The sequence below is a fragment of the Olea europaea genome, chromosome 3 (genome assembly GCF_002742605.1).
Source record: "Olea europaea var. sylvestris chromosome 3, O_europaea_v1, whole genome shotgun sequence".
Lineage (NCBI taxonomy): Eukaryota > Viridiplantae > Streptophyta > Magnoliopsida > Lamiales > Oleaceae > Olea > Olea europaea.
In genome coordinates this window covers 15,320,315-15,343,992 of record NC_036239.1, presented here as the reverse complement: position 1 = coordinate 15,343,992, position 23,678 = coordinate 15,320,315, and the positions used below count along the sequence as shown (strand labels likewise).

Sequence of the window (23,678 nt, the reverse complement as noted above, 5' to 3'; positions counted from 1 at the left end):
GTGGTGGGACGCAGACATCTGATGTGGCACAATCAAACTTGCAAAGAATACAAATTTATGTTTATCTGAAACATCACCAAGTTTGTAATCTCTTTTTTTTTTTTTTTTTTTTTTTTTTTTTTTTTTTTTTTTTTTTTTTTTTTTTTTTTTTTTTTTTTTTTTTTTTTTTTTTTTTTTTTTTTTTATATCTCCAACATCATTTTCATCACTTTTATTTCAAATAATCTTTTCATTATCATTGTGATCATCAAAGAAAAGCATATTTACGTTTAAATTATTTTTCCATCACGATTAATGAAAACAATCAGTAAAAATACAAAAAACATAGTAAATTCTGAATATTACATTATCAACTCCATTTCAGTTCAAACAAAAACAAAAATCACAGCATGAATATATTACTATAAAATCGCTAAAACAAAATAGAATTTGGAGGACTTGAGGAATTTACAATTCCATTTCATAGGAAAATGCAAAAGAAATAATTTCCTAAAGTTTCAATGCCATCTATGTTTGTTCTAAAAAATCCCAACAGACCTGACGGGTAACTGAGATAGCACAGGCTTCAGGCTGATTTTTGAGGAAACACCCAAAAAAAAAAATCAATTTAAAGTTAGTGGGTCAAGTGACCCACCAAGAACTACCTTGGGTCCGCAGTCCGCCGGTGGTGGTGGTGATGCTAGCCATGGTGGTGATTGATTATTTTGGATTTGTTATTTTTTAATAGTGTTTTGGTAGTGCTGGTTGTGATGTTGACTGCGTTGGTGAGGTGGTGATGGTCGGCAATGATAGTGTGGTGGTAGTGGCAGTGGTGGGGTAGGATGGTGTGAGGTGCGAGTGTTTGTGATCAATTATTTAGTTGACTGTGAGCCAATAAATTGATTTATTTGTGACCAATAAATAATATATGATTGATTATTTGAGATTGTGATCAATAAGTTGAATTTTTTTATTTGATAATAAATAATATGTGGTCGATAACTTGTAAGTTGTGACTTATAAAATTTGTGATCGATAAATAAATTGTGATCTATAATTTTTTTGAGTTATGACGGATAAATAAATTGTAATCTATAAAAAAAATTTACGATCGTGAAATAATTTGTGGTCTATAAAATTTTGCGTTTGTGATCTAGAAATATTTGTGATCAAAAAGTATAAAATTGTGACCTTCATATATTTAATTAATAAAATATATATTTAATTAATTATTCTATTATTAAAATATAATTAATATCTCAAATTTTAAACCTTTTCTCTTTATTTTGAAATTGATTATACTTAGTCTCTCATATATGATTTTAGGAAAGGTGCTTCTCTCTCTAACCATAAAGTAGTTGTCACTGATGGGACAGCCAACTGAGAAATTGACTCCGATTTGAAGGTAGTGCTCACTTTCTATCTTCCATGAATTTCACCTGTCAATATTTATTTCTATGTTTATCGTCCATTATATTTCATTATACATACTCACTATCTTTTATGGACGATTTTATAGGGAAATTGAGCTCTATTTTTTCTTTTTTAAAACTAAATTACTGATTGAAACTTCAGTAACAACGCATGAGAAATTCGGGACGCACACATGTGCATTTGCATATACTAATGGAAATTACAAACATTCGTTAATTTTTATTAGGCATAAGGGTTAGAGTCTGCATTAAGTTAATTCTTAGATAAAGTTGGCAACAAATCCCATGACAAAGTCTAATCCTTGACAAAAGTGACGGGGTGAGTGGTATCTTCATGTGGAACTGATCATTTTGCAACAAGAGAGCTGAAGAAGACAGTAAAAAAAGGCGGGAAAATTTTGTATTCTTAGTCAATGAAAATGGCGTGATACATTGGATATTTATAGACAGTGCAGTAACTAGAGTGTACAAAAAGACAAAAATAACCCTGTACAAATTACAAATTTATCTCAATACACCCCCTCAAGATAGAGTATGAATATTCAATACTCCCATCTTATTTAGCAGCAGCTGGAGTCGTGTTCCACTTAATGATTTGGTTAGCAAGTCAGCCAATTGATCATGTGATGCTGTATAGATCATTTTTACTTCTCCTGCTTGAACTTTATCCCTTACCAAATGACAATCGATCTCTATGTGTTTCGTGCGCTCATGAAACACGGGATTATTAGCAATGTGTATGGCAGATTGATTATCACAAAACAATAGTGCTGCCTGATTATGTCCAACACCCAAATCACAAAGAATGTTCTTCAACCAACTTAATTCACAAACCGCAGCTGCCATTGATCGATATTCTGCTTCAGCTGAGGACCTCGAGACCGTGTGTTACTTTTTGGATTTCCAAGATACAAGTGAGTTCCCCAGAAAAATGCAATAACCGATTATAGATCTTCTAGTGTCTGAGCAAGCTGCCCAATCAGCATCGCAAAAGCCTTTAAGGTGCAAATCAAGGTTTGCTTCAAAGAATAGGCCCTGACCTGGTGTGCCCTTTATGTACCTCAACACATGGTAAGCTGCTGCCAAATGTGGCTGCTTTGGAGATTGGAGGAACTGACTAAGCAGCTGCACCGCATATGATAAGTCAGGTCTTGTAATTGTTAAGTATAGAAGTCTACCTACTAGTCTTCTATATACACTGGCATCTGTGAGTGCTTCTCCTTCATTCATACTTAGCTTCAAATTGTGTGGTAAAGGGCTATTTGCTGGTTTGGCCCCAGTATATCCAGCATCTGTTAAAATTTCCAATGCATATTTACGTTGGCAGACTGATATCCCCTTCGAAGATCTAGCAATTTCAAGTCCTAGAAAATATTTCAGAATTCCTAGGTCTTTTAGCCTGAACTGATCATTTCACTCCTTTTTGAATTGTTCTATATGGTCCAGATCATTAACTCCTATAATTATGTCATCTACATAGATGAGGAGAACTGTAAATGAGTTGCCTTCCTCCTTACAAAACAATGAATAATCTGATTTTGATTGTCTAAACCCCTTTGATAAGATGTATGCAGTCAACTTTGCATTCCACTACCTCGACGCTTGCTTAAGTCCATAAATGGACTTGTTTAGTTTGCAAACCAGTTGCTCTCCATCCACCCCCGCTCCTCATATCCAGGAGGCATAAGCATATATACCTACTCATCGAGGTCACCATGCAAAAAAGCATTATTAATATCCAGCTGATGAAGATGCCAACATTTCTGTGCCGCAACAGCCAACAAGGTCTTCACTGTGACCAGTTTTGCAACGGGTGAAAAGGTTTCCTCATAGTCCAACCCAGCCTGCTGTGTGAACCCTTTGGCTACAAGGCGAGCCTTCTTTCTTTCCTCCGAACCATCTGCATGAAGCTTGACCTTAAACACCCATTTACAAGCTATTGGTGTCTTGTGAAAAGGCAGCTTAGTGACAGTCCAAGTATTATTGGACACAAGTGCTTGATATTCAGTATCCATAGCCCTGCACCAATCCTGATGTTGTGATGCTTCGGCATAGGATTGAGGCTCATAGACAGTAGAGAGAGCCAGTGCATATTTTCTATGAGCAGATAGCATATTGTAGCCCAAATAATCTGAAATGGGGTACTGCTTACTAGATGCAGAACCTTTTACCAAGGAATCGGATTGGGGATAAGGCTTCTGAGACACCAAACTACAATGGTAATCACGAAGGTATGAAGGAGGGTGTTTGGTTTTGTTAGATTTTCGAGTGACAAGAACAGGTGAATCAGATTCATCATAGGAGAATGATGATCAAAACTGAATTCTGGAGTGCTAGAAGAAAAACCAGGAGGAAAAGTAGCTGATGTTGGGGAGTGATGATTAGAATGAGTAACTGGGGTATGTGCAGATGGGAAAGATGGAATATCATCAAAAGGATAAAAATGTGGATGGAATAGAGACTGATCAACTTCAAGGGAAAGACTGAAATTTGATAAAGACTTTAGGAGATCTGAGTTATGAAATGGAAATATGTTCTCATGAAATATGACGTCTCTTGAAGCAAGGATGGAATGGGATTGAAGATGATACAATTTATAGGCCTTCATGCCATGGGGGTATCCAAGAAATATACAAGTCTTGGCTCGTGGATCAAATTTTGTTCTATTCCTTTTTAGGGTGGGTGTATAGCAAAGGCATCAAAAGACCCTTAGATGACTGTAAGATGGTTTTTCTTGGTATAACATTTCAAAGGGAGATTTGTTTCCAAGAATAGTAGTGGGAGTTCGATTGATAAGGTGTGTGGCAGTTAATATGCAATCTCCCCAGAACTGGTTAGGTAAATTAGCTTGGAATTTTATGGCACGAGCTACATTAAGTAAATGTTGGTGTTTGCGTTCAACAACCCCATTTTGTTAAGGTGTTTCAACACAGCTTAATTGATGCAACACTCCCTTAGAAAGGTAGAAATCATGCATGTGAAACTCAGATCCATTGTCTGACCTTAAGACTTTTAGGTTGCAGTGGAAATGTGTTTGGATCAAATTATAAAATGATTGGATGATGGACCTAGTTTGAGATTTTTCTTTCATAAGATATGTCCATGTCATCCGGCTATAATCATCAACAATGGTCAAAAAATATTTCGAACCATAGAAGGCGGGAATAGAATGTGGTCCCCAGATGTCACAATGTATGAGATCAAATATGTTTGAACTTCTGGTGTCACTTTTAGGAAAAGGTAGCCTATGTTGTTTTGCTATAGGACAAATGGTGCAATGCAAATGTTGATCAAAGGTAATTGTAGGTACAATTTTATGCAACAGTGATAGTTTGGAAGTAGGAATATGTCCCATTCGACAATGCCATATATCAATGTCAGTATGAATATCCTTTTTATATGGAAGATTACATACAGCAGGATCAGAATTATTACAATCAGGATGTAGAGTAGGAACTTGTACATCACTGAAGGAAGCTACATTGTTGAGAACATGAAAGATAGACTTTGTTGGAATACTTTGAGAAGTGGAAGAAAATTTCCCATTGAGTTGATTATCAGAACATTGGAAATGATATAAACCATCTTCAAGTTTCCCTACCCCAATCGTCTTCCAGGTGAAAAGATCCTAAATAAAGCAAAAGTGATGTAAGAATAACAATAAACATTTATGCTTGATAACAAGATTGCTGGTAGAAATCAGATTGAGGTTGAAGCTTGGCACAACTAATACATCAGTCAAGGTTAATGTATCAGATAGCTTCACAATACCAATGTGTGTAACTTGTGCAATATCCCCATTTGGTAATCTTACTGAACCTTTAGTTTTACTAGTCACAGCAGTCAATTGATTAATGGAACACACCATATGTTCTGAAGCCCTAGTATCAATGATCCATTTACCTGGATTTAGATAGCATGCACGATTACCTGAAAATGCAAAGGCATCAGGTGCATGGGCAGAAGAAGACATAACCTCCTGAGGTTGTTGACCTTGCAGCTGTGGAGCAAGCATGGTCATAATCTACTGGCGTTGACTTGGTGTAATAGTGAGGTTGGACAAAGAATTAATCAGCTCTGAATTATTTGCCTGGGAAGCCTGACTACAGCATTAGCAACTGAAGATTTCCCTTTGGCAAGCCTATGTCCAGGGGAGTATCCAATCAATTTGTAACATTCCCCTCTGAGATGGCCTAACATTCCACAATAAGTGCATATAGGCATTTCTTTCCTTTGAGTTTGATTGGATACATTGTGTCTCTGATTTCCATATGAACTAGACACAGCCTTGTTGGCAAAAGCTGCTATATCAAAACTCTGTTGTTTCTTAGCAACAATTCCTTTCTGCCTTTCATCTTGTAAGACCAAGGCAAACACCTTGTTCAGTGAAGGTAGTGGGTCCATTAATAAAATTTGGCTTCTCACACTGGAAAATCGATCATCTAGACCCATTAGGAATTGCATAACTCGATCTTCAGCTTTGTAGTCTGCACTACTTACTTCCGGCCTATAATTGTCTAATTCTTCCCATAGACCTTTAAACCGATTGAAGTAAGAATTGATGGAGTTATTGTCCTAAGAAATTGAAGCAATTTGCTTCTTTATCTCATAAATTCGAGTTCCATTTCCTTGGCTGTAGCGATCCTTTAGTTCAATCCAAATCTGCCGAGCTGAATCTTTATGCATTACACTTGGATAAAGTTCCTTTAGAATGGAATTTATGATCCAGGAAGAAACTACATGATTGCATCGCCTCCAAGCACCATAAAGCAGGTCATTCTCGGCAGGTTTAACAATGGATCCATCAATAAAACCTTCCTTATTTTTGACACTGAGAGCTATGATAACTGCACGACTCCATGTGGTGTAATTATCCTCAGACAACATGATAGATATGAGCTGCATACCTGTATTGTCGCCATAGTGAAGATAATAAGGACTGTTAGGATCATTTATCGATCGATTAACAGTAGTATTTGCGTCTCCAGCACTCGCATCTGCAACAGAATGATCGACTGCCGAATCAGCATGAGCTGGCTGATGTTGAACCTCTACTTGTTGATTAAACTCTCTTGCCATCGCCAAAAGAAACTTCACTGCTCTGATACCATGATAATTTTGCAACAAGAGAGCTGAAGAAGACAGTAAAAAAATGTGGGAAAATTCTGTATTCTTAGTCAATGAAAATGGCGTGATACATTGGGTATTTATAGACAGTGCAATAAGTAGAGTGTACAAAAATACAAAAATAACCCTGTACAAATTACAAATTTATCTCAATAGGAACAGTGTTATTTTGCTGATTAATATCGTTCCTTATCCTTCAATTGTCATTGGAACTGGTGGTTTCGATGGAGATGGAAGAAGAAGATAAGACAGTTGGGAATCCACAATCTATTTTGTAAGAAATGAATATCACCAAGAAAGAGCAGAGATTTTTCATGAAATTCCCTTTAGTAATTATATTATTGTTCCATATTCGAGTCATGCGGTTCTCCTTACAGCAACTATCTGTCTAAGGATTTGAAGTTCTTCTTTGGCAAACTCTTCTAACATTTTGTAAATGCTTGATTCCTAGCGTGGATCCGAGGACTTCATGATAAAACCTATCGAGCGGTTCGAATCGAAAAAGGCTAAAAGCTTTCACCTTTTTGTTATGTTCTTTATAATTTATGTTTTCTTATATTGCTTCTATAGGATCGTTCTGTTACTACAAAACACTCTTATGATGGCAGAGTGGATTCACTACAGACTTTACACAATCTCTGAATGAAGGTTTGTTTCTTTTTGAAAGTTTTATTCTTAGTAAATTTGTCTTCACAATATGTATTGCTACTTAATTATCTTCTTAGATGAGCTTGCTAGTTTTGATGAAAATTGGAGAATCACTATTGAGGAGAAATTGCTTGGATGGATCAATGGGTTCAAATTACTCGAGAATTGCTAGTTTCTACTTTCTTGATTTTTATTTTATTTTTACTTAAAGAAGAGGGTATACTTGTCATTTTACAACTTTTAATTGAGAAAATGAATGAAAATAACAATTTTCGTAATGAAATATGAAATAAGGGTGAAAATGTCAAAAAATGAAAGATGTTGACGTTTTACACAATAATATTGAAAAGTGGGATGTTTTGTGCTAATTAATTTTTTAATAATTTATTTGAACTCGTTTGCATTTTAAAAAAAAGTTTGGGAGTATGATTGCAATTTATTCTTTAACCTTTTATTTTAGTTTATTGTTTTATTTAAATAGGGTGTATATCTATCATTTTACATGAGAAATTTGATGAAAATGATGATTTTAGCAATAAAATGTGAAGGCAAGGATTAAAATGTCAAAAAATAAAAGGCGTGGACGTTTTGCACAATAGCATTGAAAGATATGGATGTTTTGTGCTAATTACCCTTAAATTTATCTTTTGTAATTTCTAGAAGAGCACGAGTAATGCTATATTTTATAATGTTTTAAAACCTTACACGATTAGGGTTCCTTAGATTCAACAACCTTTTATGGAGGCAATGAAAATATTAATTTCTTGTAGACAAATTTTATTGTAGGATCCAAACATGTTGTGTTGTGTCTGAATCAACATGGGCATTGCATAACTTGTCCCCGAAATTATAATATACAAAAATTGTGTTACGTTTGCTCAAATGGAAACATTACAGCTAATGCGTATGTTAATGAAAATTGAGCAGTGATCAGAGATAAAATAGTCAAACTTTGTTAATATATAATTATATTGAGAATAAGTTAAAAATTGATTTACGTTAAAATGTTTATTTGTTACAGTGATACCTAAATAATAAATTTGTCAAGTGCTGTCTGATTATTAAGTACAAAATGAATTATTTATTTCCTAGTGTTTAATCAAATTATTACATTTTTGTAAAGATAAATATAAGAAAAATAAAATAGTATCTATGTTCTAAACAATTAAAAGTTCCACTTTCCCTCCATAGAATATAATACAAGAAAAAAAAAGGAATCCATGATAGCAAAGAAAGATGAAGCAATGAAAACACGTAGCATGACACCCTGTAAAATGGAATTGAGCTTGGACTACTCGATTTTAATAATAACCTTTAAAAGTTCTGATATAATTATCTCAACATCGACTCACTGACTTAACCAAGGAACCTAAATCAATTACCCAGTAAAAAAAAGTAGATTAAGCTCAATTATACGTTAGAAACATGTCAACTATGTAACGTGGAAAAAAAAAATCAAACAACTAAAGATGTCCATTAAGTCCTTGTTTGGTAAAGCTCTTTTTGCTTAAAAAAATCAGTCAAATCGATTAAATTTCATGTTAATCATATATTTCATGACACCCACAACTTTTATTCACTTTTTAACCAAACATTTCATAGAATCCAAGGACTTTTATCAAACTTTATTTGCTAAAATACTATATCTAATAGACTATATATATTACTCACTCCTACAATTGTTGAAATTTAAGTCTTATAACAAGAACAGTCGCCTACTTTGAATATCAATTTCAATCAATTAGCTAACACTCGAAAGAGATTGAATTGACTAACCAACCTATTATTCTCAACATCAACACAAACCATTCGACTCACCATATTGATGTTATATTCTTAATTAAAAATAGAAAATTTATTAAATAGGGAATAAATATTAATAACATTTATAGACTAAGAAGAACAAGTTAATCTACCATTGTCAAACATATATATTTTAACGTTATTGTTCAAACTTCAACAATGCCAGCTATCAGCAGAATCTTTTCACCAAAAAACCTCCCTCAGTTACTCCATGCATGCAATTTATATATATATATATATGTATCTGTATATTTATATGTATGTATAGAGCTGAAGACTGAAGATCTTCTCTTATCATTGAAGAAAATTCAACAAAGTACAGAAAGAAACGGATAGAAATGGCTTCTTGGTCTGCAAAAAATGCCACTGAAGCTTTTCTCCGAACCCTTAAAATGGTATATCAATTCGTCATCTATTTAACATCTTAAACTTCTATACGAGATGATCAATCGCTATCTTTGTTTTTTCTGATAAGAGTTTTGGTCAACATCTGTAGGGCAAGAGAAGGATGGAGCCCAACACAGTGGAGTTTATAGCAGCTCTCGCGGCGGGCAACAGTGCGCAGCTAATGGTCATGGCATGTGCTGCCACTGCCGGATCCGCCACCCTATCCCTGGTGGCCGCTGCACATCAGACCGGCGGCCGTGCTGTGTGCATCTTGCGGGGGCTCAATGAGTTGGATGCGTCACGAAAAACTCTCGATCGATATGCAGATTTCGTCGAATTTGCTATCGGGGATGCTTGGATTTTACTACAAAATCATTATAAGTTCGCAGATTTCGTGATTGTTGATTGCAAAATGGATGAATATAAAGCAGTTCTTGTGGCTGCACGGGAAGGAATGAACAAAAAAGGAGGCCTTATTGTAGGGTACAATGCCCTTCACTGCAGTGAGTTATGGTGGGGGGATTTGAGTTTGAAACCCCATTTTCTGCCCATTGGAGAGGGTTTGATGGTTATTAAAATTCCAGAAAATGAGAAAGTTAAAAAGAAGAGCCATTGGGTTATTGAAGTTGACAAGTGCACTGGTGAAGAACATGTTTACAGGATCACTTCCCCACAAACCAAGTGATATTTTAGCACAATGTTTAGTATACTGGACCGGACGGTACATGATTGATAAACTTCTGTCATGAAAGCTTGTTCCTTTACATTGAACGTATGGTTAACTAACTTGCTAGAGTTGTAATTAATTAGCGATTGATATTGTAATAATCATCACTGTTGTTCCTTGTATTTTCAAAGAGGGTGGATGTATCAGGTATTGACAATAAGAATGCGATGAAAAAATGTAAAGGACGTAAATGTGATCATGACTTGAGTTTATAGACCTTTCCATCAGACAAGTTGAATAAGGAGCTTTGCAGAATAGACAGATAGAAAATTAAACTAATTTTCATTGATTCCAGAAACCTGCTAATCATAATATAAATGAGTACCACATAAGCACAACACCAGAGTTCGGTTGGCTGAGAGTTGAGAAAACTCGTACAGATACGCCTAAATCCTCTCGAGAAAATCGAAGACAATCTGCCTGAGCTACTTATTTTCAGATTGCCTTTTTTCAAGTTCCTACAGAAAAAGCTGCTTACTGGAACAAGTTAGACTAGCCGGAAATCATGTCATTGAGTTCTTGAATTATCGTTCTGATGGCTGGCCTCTGGTCCGGCAATTCATGGGTGCAAAGAAGAGCAAGCTTTCCCAATTTAGCAGCCTCTGATTCCTTGAATTTGCCAACAAGGTTAATATCGATAAAGTCTTGGAATCTGGATATTTCAGCCCCATGACGGTTCGACTGTGTAACTCTACATTTCCCGGAAAGGATTTGAAATATAATCATACCGAATGCATACATGTCGCTCTTGTCAGTGAACCGGCCAGTGGTTGTATATTCGGGAGCAAGGTATCCCATTGCAGCACTGCCCTTGAGTGCTGAGAAGACAATGTCATCTGCGAATAATTTGTGGAGACCAGAATCAGAGAGGAGCGGGTTGTAATGATGGTCGATGAGCACCTTTTCAGCCGAGATGTTTCGGTGAACCAGAGCAGGTTTGTGGCCCTTGTTTCCATGCAAGTATTCAATACCTTTTAACAATGACAATCAGATTTCCGCAAAAACAGTCAGGCACTGATTAATTTTTTCTAGAAATTAAGCCCTAATCCCAAATGGAAAAGCAATAGTAACTAAAACACGAAACCAGTAATACACAAAGCACAGAGAGTTATAGTGATTCAAAGCTACGTCAAATTATGGCTGCAGGTTTTTTGCTAGAATGAAGAGTAAAAGGATCTCACTGCTCTCTTGACTTAAAAAGAAAAAGACCACAGCCTACAAAGGAACAATAAGATTAGGTTTTACATAATCCAATGTATTATCTTTAAGCCTTTTTTTAGTAGGATACTGTTAGACCATTACGGTGGAACTGCTCTATGAACACGCTAATTATTACTTTCAACGACACAACTTTTTAACATTTCCAACATAGGACTTAATAATATTTTCTAGCAGGGTACACGTAGATTTATAGCCATCATTCATCCAGCAGGTGTTGGAAGAATTTTGTGAATAGTGACGCCGAAATAAGTATAATGATGTGTGAGGAATAGGACACCCAAAGGGTCCTATTTATAGACCATGAAAGGGTGTGGACGAAATGGTTGAGGCCAAACCATGCACCCTTTCCAAACAATGCACCTTTATGAAAAGGTGTCTATTCACTAATGGTTGAGGTCTTTTTCGTAATTTCTCATTCATCCGATATTGGTTTTCGAAATGCCAAATATACCCTTCAATACATGCAGAGAAATCAAAATTCTCTTTCGGGGGCGTTGCCCCTGACCCCCCACGAGGGGCGCTGCCCCCTCGACCCTCGCGACCTGACCGTTTGTGCGCCCCGAAGCGGCGAAGTGGCAAACAATTTTGCCTAAACGGATTGAGTCGAACTTTTGAGTATTTGGCCGAATTCGATACGAACTTTAATCGATTTTCAATTCTCAATTTATTTAACCAATATCCAACAGCAGGTACACATTAAACTCAGCGGATCCATTTTAATTTCAAGTACAGGAACCCCCCCCCCCCCCCACAAAAAAAATTAGTAGTTTCATTTAAGGGTCATGTTTGATAAGCGGACAGGATTTGGCAGCATAATGAAAAAGATTTTAACTTAATCTTCATTAATATTGTCAAGTATAGTCCATTCCACGAGCTGTTAAAAATTGGACATGCACAAGATAATGAAGAGCACAACATAAACTGACCTTTGGCGATGCCTTTGATTATTGATGTTCTAGTAGACCATTCAAGGAACTTCCCATTTCTGTCCTTCATGTCAAGGTATTGCAACAAGTTCCCATTTGGTACGAAGTCATAAATAAGGAAGCACTCTCCGCGGCTCTTCGAACAACAAAAGCCCCTCAACCTTAAAATGTTTTCATGTTTCAACACAGTCAATAATTTCAATCCCTTTGAGAATTCTGTTTCATCAGACTTGCAACTAGTTTTAGATATGCATTTAATAGCAACAACAGAACCATCCCGTAATATCCCCTTATAAATAGCCGAAAAACTACTCTTTCCCAACAAATTCGTCTCCGAGAAGTATTGAGTTGCAGATTCGACTTCATCCAAATTGTACATAAAGCTTTCGAAGAACTCCTGGGAGAAACTGTTTCCGCTTTGACCCTTGACTAAAGGTTCCCAACCATTGGAATATTCGAGACTGATAAGAGGAGAGGCGCTTCTCCTGCAAACCTCCCGAGTCTGATCAGTACTCGGTCGACCGTCACCAGAATCAAAGGCACTTCCAATTTTTTGTTTGCGGCGACGATACCAGGAAAAAGTGAAAAGTCCTGCCACTGCCATGGCAACAACCAGGCCAATGACTCCGACAACAGCACCAGAACTTGGCTTTCTGGACAGATATCCATTTTGTTGGACGTTTGCAGACTCAGGTAAATCTTTTGAAGGAAGATGATTAGTACCAGATGCAAATGGTTCTGGTCTATCTGAATTTGGACCAGAAGCAGTGCACAATTTCAAGGAAGAAAAACTTAGTCCACATAAGCCAGGATTATTCGCGTACTGAAAACCTTCATTGAGTCTCTTCAAAGCTTCATCGCAACAATACAAGAAAAGAAACAACGTTATTAGCTAAAATATCATTGAGTATCTTATTAAATCAAGCATGAGACAGGAGAGAAAAAAAAAGATACAGAGTTCACATTAACAAAAGTTGAGTTACCTAAAGGGACATTCCCAGAGAGAGTGTTATTTCGGATATCTAGGACTTTTAGCATTGGTAAACCAGCCACTTTTACTGGGATCAAACCGAATAGGTGATTAAAGCTCAGGTCCAACCTTGTTAACCTCACTAAATTCTCCAAACTTGCAGGAATTGCACCGGTCAACTGATTGGATTGAAGAGCAAGAACATAAAGTTCCTTAAGAGACCCAAGTCGAGAGGGTATGCCTCCAGTAAATTTGTTGTAACAGAGCTGTAGGACTGAAAGAAAAAATTCAAATTTTCGGTTAAGTTAGCATGGACAACTTCAGAACTTGGAATATGACAATACGTCCAAGCTAAAAGCATGTTAGAGGACCATTCCTTTTGACAAAATTTATTAGTCATCTATAATCGGTCAAATTCATTTTTAGAATTCCATTGGATCCACAAGTATTATTCACCACTCATTTCTATCTATTTATAAATTAAACCATTTACAAATTCCTCCCAAGCAGAGGCTTAAATTCTTCGAGAAGGTCAAATTTAATTATTTAAAGTTTGTCTTCTGCCAGACATGCAGGTGGACTTATTTTTGCACCAAAGGCCGAACATGTTCACAATTTTCGTAAATGAAGACAGTGAGACTTGAACAACAGAATTCATCTTTTGTCATATTGAACCATCTTATCCATATGCTAATGAGCAAATTTGTATATAAAGCAATTTTTTGTTTGGAACAAGAGTAAGAGTAAGATCACTGTAATTTCTAGTTATACACGGAAACGGCTTTGTCTTATACATATGCTTCTATACCTGGAAGGAAGCTCCTTGAAGTTTAACAGGAAAATGAAGAGACGTCTCCAAAATTGTGGTCTTCTATATTACACATTAACTTTGATCGCTAGTAGGTTCAGTAATTTGAACCAGATGAATAAGAGCAAAGAAACCACACAAAAGTTTGTGTCTCCCTCTTTCTCTTCTCCTCATTTTCTCTCTCTCTCTTTTTTTTTTTTTGGAAAAAGTTTAGAGAACAAAGGGTTTTATTTTCTTCCCATTCAGCTTTCTGCTGCATCTTGACACCAATAATTTTGCAGGGAAAAGAGAACGAAAATTTTATTTAAGACGAAATATCAAACAATTATAATTTTGTGTTTAATGTGTAAGTGAAGCAAAGATCTAGGTCCCGTCTGTTTCCCATTTATCTAAAAATGTGTGAATGAAAAATATATTCGTTGTGTGTACCACACAAATGATAGAGCTGCCTTTGTAAGAATGAGAATGAAAAATATATCCAGTACATAAGAGATCAAAAGTCAAATATAATCGATGACAATTATATTTTTCATTTTAATGGATAAATAATGAGAAACTAACGGGGCTTAAATTCAAATTTGATGACCTGATGCAATGAATAACATCATATTTTTCATTTTAACGTAGAAATAATGGGAAACAAACGGGGCTAGAATCCAAGATGAAATTTTACACAAAACATGATCAAAATGAGGGATCAAATGCAGTCTGGATCAAGTCATCAAGACTGCATCTTTTTTCCAGAAACAAAGAAGCAGAAGAAGAAGCCAGAACTAAATGATTTGGCAAAGCTGAAAAAAATATATTTATAAGCAGATAAGATACTTATAAAATAAATATTTTTTATTGATCGAAGTTTGAAATAGAAAACTAAAGATTGCGTTAATTATTTACCATCAGTAAGAAACAAAAATGTATCGAAAACAAAATTTTACTTAAAAGTCTTGGCCAAAAAGCTATAAATTACCAAAAATAAACTGCTACTTTCTATATTTTCTTTAAAATAAAAATAAAAAAATAAACGCAAAATCTGACCTTTTAGAGCAGACATATCACCAATCTGAGGAGGTATATTACCGGAAAGATTATTCACATTAAGATACAAGTCAGTGAGCTCGGTCAAGTTAGCTATTTCTTTAGGCACAACCCCATGGAGCTGATTAAAGTGCAAGTACAACCCAGACAAGCTCTTGAGTTGACCAATCTCAGGTGGGATTTGACCAGAAAGCCCTTTTCCTTGCAAGGAAATGTTGAGAACTTCACCATTCTCACTGCAGGCAATGCCTTCAAATGAGCCATTACATGGATCAGTGGCATTGGGAGACCACGACGAGAGAATGAGGTTATCTGGGTCTAAAGAGGCTTTAATGGTCATGAGAAGTGATAAAGAAGATCCAGGGATTGTGGGTTCAGAAATTGTGGGTTGTAAATGTGGAAAAAGTAGTGTGAAGAAGACGAAGAATGAGGGAAATGCCATTGTCAAGTTGTAAAAAAGTTTCTTTGTTTTTTGCTGGAAAAAGTGGAAAGACTGTTTGTTAGTTCAAAATGTAGATAACATAGAGGATTAGTGGGTGAGTGGGGAGAGGGCAAAGTCGAAGGTTTTTCTGTTCTTTGTTCAAAAGGGAGTGAGGTTAGCGTTGGGGCTGGGATGGGGATGGGGATGGGGATGGGGATGCGATCATGGGGGTGGCAGTGCAGTCTACAGAGTGAATTATTTGAATAGTGACTGGTGTGGTGAGGGAGGGGCTGGCAAGGGACAGTTGCACTATTTAGTCCTCAACCTATTGCCTTACACTCACATTTGTCCTTCACATCTAAAATAAGCAAATTGGTTTCAAATATCTTATTACGATTATGGATGACAAAAATTTTCATCTCGACCTTTTTCGCATTGTCCCTTTCTGAACTTTTTGAACTCGTCCAAGTTTCTCAAACTCGCCACGAATCTCTTAATTTTATTGTATACTATTTTATGTTTTTCAATTTAAGTTGTATTTAAAAAATAAAAATATTAATTTATTATAAATAATTTAATAACTAAAAGAGAATCAAACAATTATAATTTTGTGTTTAATGTGTAAGTGAAGCAAAGATCTAGGTCCCGTCTGTTTCCCATTTATCTAAAAATGTGTGAATGAAAAATATATTCGTTGTGTGTACCACACAAATGATAGAGCTGCCTTTGTAAGAATGAGAATGAAAAATATATCCAGTACATAAGAGATCAAAAGTCAAATATAAATCTCCTACTAGTGAGAGTTGTAATATACGATCTAGACCTATTGTGCCATTTCCAATTATAACTTCAAAATTGTCATGCAATTCTAATGAAATGGGTTTCACTTCAAGCTTCTAAGCATAGATCCAAGCTGTGAAGCAAAATTTAGTTTCATAAAATTGGAATTGATTCTATCTTATTTCAGGTACATTGATTTCGCAATTATGATGAAATTGAAGACTAATTTACCATCAAAACAGAAGTTAAGGATTAATGGTGGCTTCAAATTTATTAACATGCTTGCGTTGTTGATGTGAAGCAAAATTTAGTTTCATAAGAGGATCACGTGACCATTAAAAACATAGAATTGAAGGTTTTTATCGAAAATGACTGATTGCACTGCTATACATATTAAAGATGGGGACCAACTTTCTACAAGAACAAAATTTTGGATCGATGGTAAAATATTCCCGGTTGCTAATCTTGAATTTTAACACTTGGGACAAAATTTGAATATTGGTCACCGCATAAACCGGTAGCCAGTTGCGAACTCACATGGAAAGGCAGCCTTTTTCGGTAAAGTATCCATTGTCATTGTTAGGGGTGAGCGCGGGTCGGTTCGGTTCAGTTCTCTTTAGAACCGAACCGAACCAAACTTTTCGGGTATCTAGTAAATGGAACCGTCGGGTCCAAATATAATTATAGAACCGTTCGGGTTCGATTCCATTCGGTTCGGTTCGGATCGGTTCGGTTCGGTTCTCTTTAGAACCGAACCGAACCAAACTTTTCGGGTATCTAGTAAATGGAACCGTCGGGTCCAAATATAATTATAGAACCGTTCGGGTTCGATTCCATTCGGTTCGGTTCGGATCGGTTCGGTTCGGTTCTCTTTAGAACCGAACCGAACCAAACTTTTCGGGTATCTAGTAAATGGAACCGTCGGGTCCAAATATAATTATAGAACCGTTCGGGTTCGATTCCATTCGGTTCGGTTCGGATCGGTTCGGTTCGGTTCTCTTTAGAACCGAACCGAACCAAACTTTTCGGGTATCTAGTAAATGGAACCGTCGGGTCCAAATATAATTATAGAACCGTTCGGGTTCGATTCCATTCGGTTCGGTTCGGATCGGTTCGGTTCGGTTCGGGTTCGGTTCGGTCGGTTCGGTTCGGGAGATTTGCCCAGCCCTAGTCATTGTCCTCAAGGCTGGGGTTTAAAAGTTCAACCTTTTTAAATATGTAATTACCCGAGTGACAAATCAAGGAAGGTTGTTGCTCCTCATAATTAGTTCTCGAACACTTGAGTCATATTAAAAAATAAATAAAAATGTAATTACAACAATTTGAAATATAAATTAAAAATTGCTAGTATGACAAAATGTGACACATAAAATATTACATTTAGGGTACGTTTGATAACAAAGATGAAATTGAATTAAATTAAAAACGAATCCCAGGAAATTAAATTACCTAGAAATTGTTTTCTTAAGAATTGTAAATTATTGTATTTGATTGGGATAATTTTTCACGTGGAAAATGTTGAAATAAAAGTGTTCTTTGATCTCCGTTTGACTTTGTTTTACACGAAAATTGTTAATTAAAATGATATATTTTACTGATATTGGAGATGAAATTTGTTTCCATTGCCAACACACAAAAAAAAATTCAAGAAAATCATCTATCTTTTAGTGTTCGTTTTACTTTATTTTACATAAAAATTGTTATTTAAAGGGAAATATTTTTTTAAAATAATTATTCGAATTTTTTCCGTTGCCCACAAAAAAAAAAAAAAAAAGTGCTACAGTAACCGATAATTTTAATTCTCACCATTTTGGTGAGAATTGGAATTCAAGAAAAACATAGAAATTAGCTTAGGTGGCATGAAAGGTGGAATTCGAATTCTAGGAAAAATTTTGCCAATCAAATAACAAAAAATTAAAAAGATAGAATTTGATTTTCATTTTCCATAGAATTGGGGTGCAATCAAACATAGCTTTAGCTATGTACTGTGTACACGTCTTTCTATCAAATATACAACATTAAGCCCTGTATAGCATAGATATATACTTTATAGAAAATGAATTTGTAAATGAAAAAATAAATTCAAAAATCATGTTTAACAGAATAACAACTGAAAATCAGAACTTATTCAACCTCAAAATCTTTAAAATTTTCACTACTTGTCTCTCACTACATTGTGCAAGTCTGTGTGAAATAATTTCGATGAGAATTTTAGTGGTTTTAGAGATTTCATCTACGAGAAAAGCAACAACTAAGAGTTTTACATCTCTCAGTATACTTGGATCGATGATTATCGATTTTAGATGTTTTTGAGAAAACCAACTGCTAAAAATTTTATATATCTCACAATTTATTTGGATAGAGGATTAGTGATTTTAGAGATTTCATCCACGAGAAAACCCGATGGACCAATAATTGTTATTTATTTAGTCATAATTCAATTTTATTAAATAAAACTGTTTTCGCCAACTACCTCTATCAGAATAAAAATTTGAAAAATAAAATAAAAATAATCTTCCCCAATTTCCCCCTAAAATGCAACTAGTGTTAGCACAGTGACAATCAATGTTGTGGTATGTATAAAGTTATCAAACGGGTTATTCACACTTGAGCGCCAATGCATATTCAAATGTAGCAACAATAAAAGACAGGAACTGGGACGTCACTCCTGCAGCAGGTCAATTAATGTGTGGGTTAAATGCATATCTTTTTGTGGGATATGTATCCAAAATCTTAGAAATTTATTCTAATGTTTTGCCGCTTCGGTGGAAAGAAGAGACTCCACATTATTTAATATTTTTATCATAATTTTTTCTCTTGAAATTCAATTGAGATAATTCAAGATGTGTTGAAAAGCTAAATCAAAATGCTACAACGTTGCTTCAGATATCATTTTTCAATTCAAACGTTTTCTATGTAGAAAATGGATCTCAATATGAGACTAAAAATCCAAAATATAACTTTTTCGATTAAAAATTGATGTGTAATCATACTTTGAAAATATTTTATTCCTTTGATATCTTTCTTTATCTAATTGACTCCTAGCACTCTCGAAACTTCGTCGTGAGGTTCGACACAATTTTTGCATATTTGCATTTTAGTCCCCAAACTTTGGATCTCTTACAATTTAGCCCATTTTCCAATTTTTGCCAACTTTTGTTTATTTCCTTCAATTTCATCAACCTATATTATAATATCAAAACACATATTAAAATGCTCTAAAACTTGTAGGAATTGACTAAATATCAAACTTGAATGGTGTCTAAAGTATAAGTGAAATACACTTATCAATATCCAAGTGATTTGTTTGCAGAACTAGAGTTGAAGGTTAAATTATCTAGAACATGTGCAATGATTCAACTTAAATGTTGATTACTAATAATAATATAAAGTATATCTTATAATCTGTCTTCTATACTAGTGGCCAAGGCGTTTTATGTTTAGGATCTAAGACATTAAATCTTTATAAGCATGAAGAACCTACCCCATGGATAATCACTGGGTTTGATCCCAAAATTTAACTCCGAAATCTACTGTTAATGCATATCTGGTTTTAAAAGATACTGAAATATAGTCACGACGCATAGAAAAGGGAAGAACCTATCTTTTTTCCAAAAACTGATATATCTCCTTTCCTTAATCTCCACTGTTGGAAATCTACTTATCATGCGCAGCGAAAAATGAAATAGATTTCAATTCTCGCTAAGGATCACTTTGTATTTAGATAGAAATTGTGATAGAAAATGTACCGTTTTTACGAGATTGCAAACTCCTTAGCCATTCTTTCGTTCCAACGATTTTGATTCGATATTCACAGCTATCCAATTGTCCAGCCTCCAATGGAAATGCACACAGAACAATATTGTAAAAACTAGGCTTTCTCCTCTTGTGCTAGCAAGAATAAAAATTTGAGGAAATTAGGCCCACTACCCTCCAAATATGACAAATTAGAAAACTACCCTTAAAACTAAATAAAATCATTTTCACCGTAAATGGTACGCTTAACCGACCAAAACTCCCACCACCAGATCTCTGTTTTGCTTTCCCAACGCATTCTTCTTCTCTCTATTTCTATCTAAATTGTATTTGTCGTTTTTCTTGATTTTAGGGTAGTTTGTGCTGCTTTGTTTTTAAATTTGTGGCCGATTTAGTTGCCATGTTTGTTATCAAAGGGGTAGATAGAATGCAAGCTGTTGAAGGAGGGGAATTTGGATTTTTTCGATAACGGAATGATTTGCTCTCGTGCTCTTCCGTTGCCATTCCGTCTCCCTGAATGCCTCACTAGTATTCAGGGTATGTAACTTCCATTTCTCCTTTCATTTTGCTAATTTCTAGGTACGTGAGTATCTTCCTCGTGAAATTTTATTGCTTTTGCTATGTTCATTGCGATTTTATTTCATGATTTTGGGTATTGCTTTTTATTGAATGCATCGATTTTTAAAATGGGCTTGATGAATTGTAATATGGTTCATTCTTCTTTGAAATTCACCCAATGATTGAGGATCAATTATGCATTGTTTCCTTCTCTTGATTTTGTTAATTTCTGATTTTTCCCTTATTACATATGATGATAACTAAGTTCTTTAAACGAGGAAGCACAGAGTGCCTTAGCTTGCCTTCATATCGGTTGCTCCATCGAGAAACACTAATATGGGTTGCTTTGCCAATGATTGTCGACATATGATTCATTACTAATCTTCGCTACCATGACTTGTGATGGATTATATTGAGTAATAGAAGTAAATAGCAACTACTAAAATATTAGGATATTTTTCTATATTTTGGGTGATTTTGCACAACTTTCATTCAGATAAATAAATGTAGTTGAAATTATGCTTCTATGCTTACTTATCTCCATTTGCTTCGTTGAGGCATTTCTAAGTCATTAGCATTCTGATTGTGGTCTGCTTTAGTCAGCAAAAGTCCCTGTTTCCTATGTGACGTATTCATGTGTTCCAATTGTAGGTGTTGAAAAGCTTCCTTTCCAGTTGGCAAACATAATTTTGGTTAGAACTGACTTGCAGGTTGTAGACGAGGGTCGTTCCAAAGTAAGAAATTCTTTGTCACCAGTAGCAGCTCAGTTGGCACTGCAAAAGATTTTACCTTTTCCTTGCAAAGAGCAAGACACTGAAGTGATTTTAATGCCTCAGGATTCTCATTTGAAGTCCCTAAATCTTTCGTCCACTCTATGCTAATTCAATATTCTAGAGATGCAAAGGTCAGTGTATTTATCTCTAAATTGTAACGGTATTCTTGTAGCCAAACATGAAAGAGATACTACTCTATTCTTCAGGTAGTGTTGCAAACTTGAGTATTGGTTCTGAGGGCTCAGTTGGTTTGATTCGTGTTGCTATGATGGAAAAGGGAAGAAGAAAAATTCATTACTACTTTTAAATTTTGCCTTTCGTACTTGTAAATCTGGAATTTAATAAAGAAGATTACATAGATGCAGTGATGTGAACCAAAACAGAGATTTTGAATTAATTTGTTGTTGGACTCTTTCTTTTAATTGTTGTCTATGGTTATTCTATAAGAAGTTTCAATTCATCTATCCCTGTATCGAAATCAATGTATTATTTGCATTAGATTTGCTGGTTATCTTATATGATTGAAGAGTTCTTTTAATTGATATTGTATATTGTTGAATCTTTGTTGTCAATTGATTAATTGGAAGTTGAAAAGATTTTCTTTATCATTCTTATATATTAGTCTCTAAATCAACCTCAGTTGTTTTGAGGTTCTCTAGTTTGCTTCTCTTTGCTGAAATTGTTTTAGGTGGAGTTGGAGAGTAAAGTTGTGAGGGTAATTTTTACAGAAGTTGTGTGTCACTTTTTTTGAGTTTGTCACTTTTTTTGAATTATGTGTGTTACTTTTTTTAAATTTGTTACCGTGCTTGTTATTTTTTTAAATTTGTCATTTTTTAAAAATTTCTGTCACTTTTTTGGATTTTGGTCACTTTTTTTTGAGTATTTATTACTTTTTTAAATCACCTTTTTTAATTTCTATCACTTTGTTAGTGACAAACATCATTTTTTAATAAAAGTGATACTATATGTTATTTTTTAATTAAAAAGTGATACCTAACTTTTAAAAGCGACATTTTGTCACTTTTTTTTTTAATTAAAAAGTGACGTTGTGTTACTTTTTAACATTACACGGTATTTTTTACTTAAAAAAAATTTTCATATGATTTTTCAAACGACATCTCATTTTAAGGGTATTTTTATAAGCTTCATTATAAATCGTGAATTATGATTTGTCACATTTTTTGATTTGTGTCACTATCTTTTTTTTTTGGTCACTTTTTGAGTGTTTGTTACTTTTTTAAATATGTATAACTATTTTTTAATATTTCTCATTTATTTGAATTCGCCACTTTTTTAAAATTTTTGTCATTTTTCTCTTTTTCTTTTTTGTCACTTTTTAGTGAAAATGTTGTAATGTGAGATTATGAACGGTGGAAAATTATACGAAATGTCAGGCGAACAAAATGGATGATGTTATTTTGGTATTTGTCACTTTTTTTGAGTTTGTCATTTTTTTTAATTTTGTCACTTTTTTTTGAGTTTATGTGACTTTTTTACATTTACAAATTATTTTATACTTCCAAAAAACATTTTTTTTTTAAATTTTGTCACTATTTTGAGTTTGTCACCTTTTAAGTTTTTGTCACTTTTTTTTTTTTAATATTTATCACTTTCTTATCTTCTTAAAAATGTGACGCGATATGTGATAAGAGCCGCCACTATGCTCATGTAGATTGTCTTGGACATGCTGATTATGTTAAGAATATGATTAATGGTGTTACACAAATGGATGGTGTTATTTTGATGTTTGTCACTTTTTTTAAGTTTGTGTCACTTTTTTTGAATTGTGTTAAAAAAGTGACAATTTTTATAAAAAAGTGACACAATGTCACTTTTTAATTTCATGCAGTATTTTTTACTTCTAAAAAACTTTTCATATGATTTTTCAAAACACTCATAATTTTAAGGGTATTTTTGTAAGTTGCCCTAAAAATTTTCTCCAAAATTGTAAATTTTAGTTGCTTATATACATAAGCCCAATAAGGGCTAAGCCCATTTCCTGATCCGGTTCAATATTTAATTAAACCATTTAATTAAATTCGGTTCATGAATTAATTAATCCAATTAATTAATTCGGGCCTATAAATAAGCAATTCAATTAATTAATTTATCAAATACTTGTTAAATTAATTAATTGACAAATCACAATCTTCTAGTTTTCCTTTTGTGTCGATCCATCAGGTTCTCAATCACGATGCCTAACGACGTAAATTACTATTTTGATCTAATCGAAATTGATAAATCAAAACACCTATTTAATTTATCATTAATTCACGTTCACTATCCAAATTGATATTTAGCAATGTGTCAGGGCAATACATGTGAG

The 23,678-nt window shown here is 34.5% G+C and overlaps 4 protein-coding genes across 4 annotated transcripts; 1 reads left to right on the top strand and 3 right to left on the bottom strand.

The window, feature by feature from the left end:
- Nucleotides 1–2,300: 2,300 nt before the first annotated feature.
- Nucleotides 2,301–3,084, bottom strand: LOC111378924 (uncharacterized mitochondrial protein AtMg00810-like). Its single transcript, XM_023002212.1, has 2 exons — nt 3,054–3,084; nt 2,301–2,776 (listed from the first exon to the last, which is right to left on the bottom strand). The coding sequence occupies exons 1-2, from the start codon at nt 3,082–3,084 to the stop codon at nt 2,301–2,303; spliced, it is 507 nt and encodes a 168-aa protein (XP_022857980.1).
- A 2,399-nt stretch (nt 3,085–5,483) lies between these two features.
- On the bottom strand, nt 5,484–6,491 carry LOC111378917. Its single transcript, XM_023002200.1, has 2 exons — nt 6,153–6,491; nt 5,484–5,987 (listed from the first exon to the last, which is right to left on the bottom strand). The coding sequence occupies exons 1-2, from the start codon at nt 6,489–6,491 to the stop codon at nt 5,484–5,486; spliced, it is 843 nt and encodes a 280-aa protein (XP_022857968.1).
- A 2,793-nt stretch (nt 6,492–9,284) lies between these two features.
- LOC111387111 lies at nt 9,285–10,301 on the top strand. The gene is made up of 2 exons (XM_023011633.1): nt 9,285–9,385; nt 9,487–10,301. The coding sequence occupies exons 1-2, from the start codon at nt 9,329–9,331 to the stop codon at nt 10,060–10,062; spliced, it is 633 nt and encodes a 210-aa protein (XP_022867401.1). The 5' UTR covers nt 9,285–9,328; the 3' UTR covers nt 10,063–10,301.
- A 68-nt stretch (nt 10,302–10,369) lies between these two features.
- Nucleotides 10,370–15,695, bottom strand: LOC111387104 (BRASSINOSTEROID INSENSITIVE 1-associated receptor kinase 1-like). The gene is made up of 4 exons (XM_023011624.1): nt 15,065–15,695; nt 13,235–13,495; nt 12,252–13,103; nt 10,370–11,075 (listed from the first exon to the last, which is right to left on the bottom strand). Exons 1-4 carry the CDS (start codon nt 15,504–15,506, stop codon nt 10,597–10,599), a joined length of 2,034 nt encoding a protein of 677 aa, XP_022867392.1. The 5' UTR covers nt 15,507–15,695; the 3' UTR covers nt 10,370–10,596.
- Between the last annotated feature and the right edge of the window lie 7,983 nt (nt 15,696–23,678).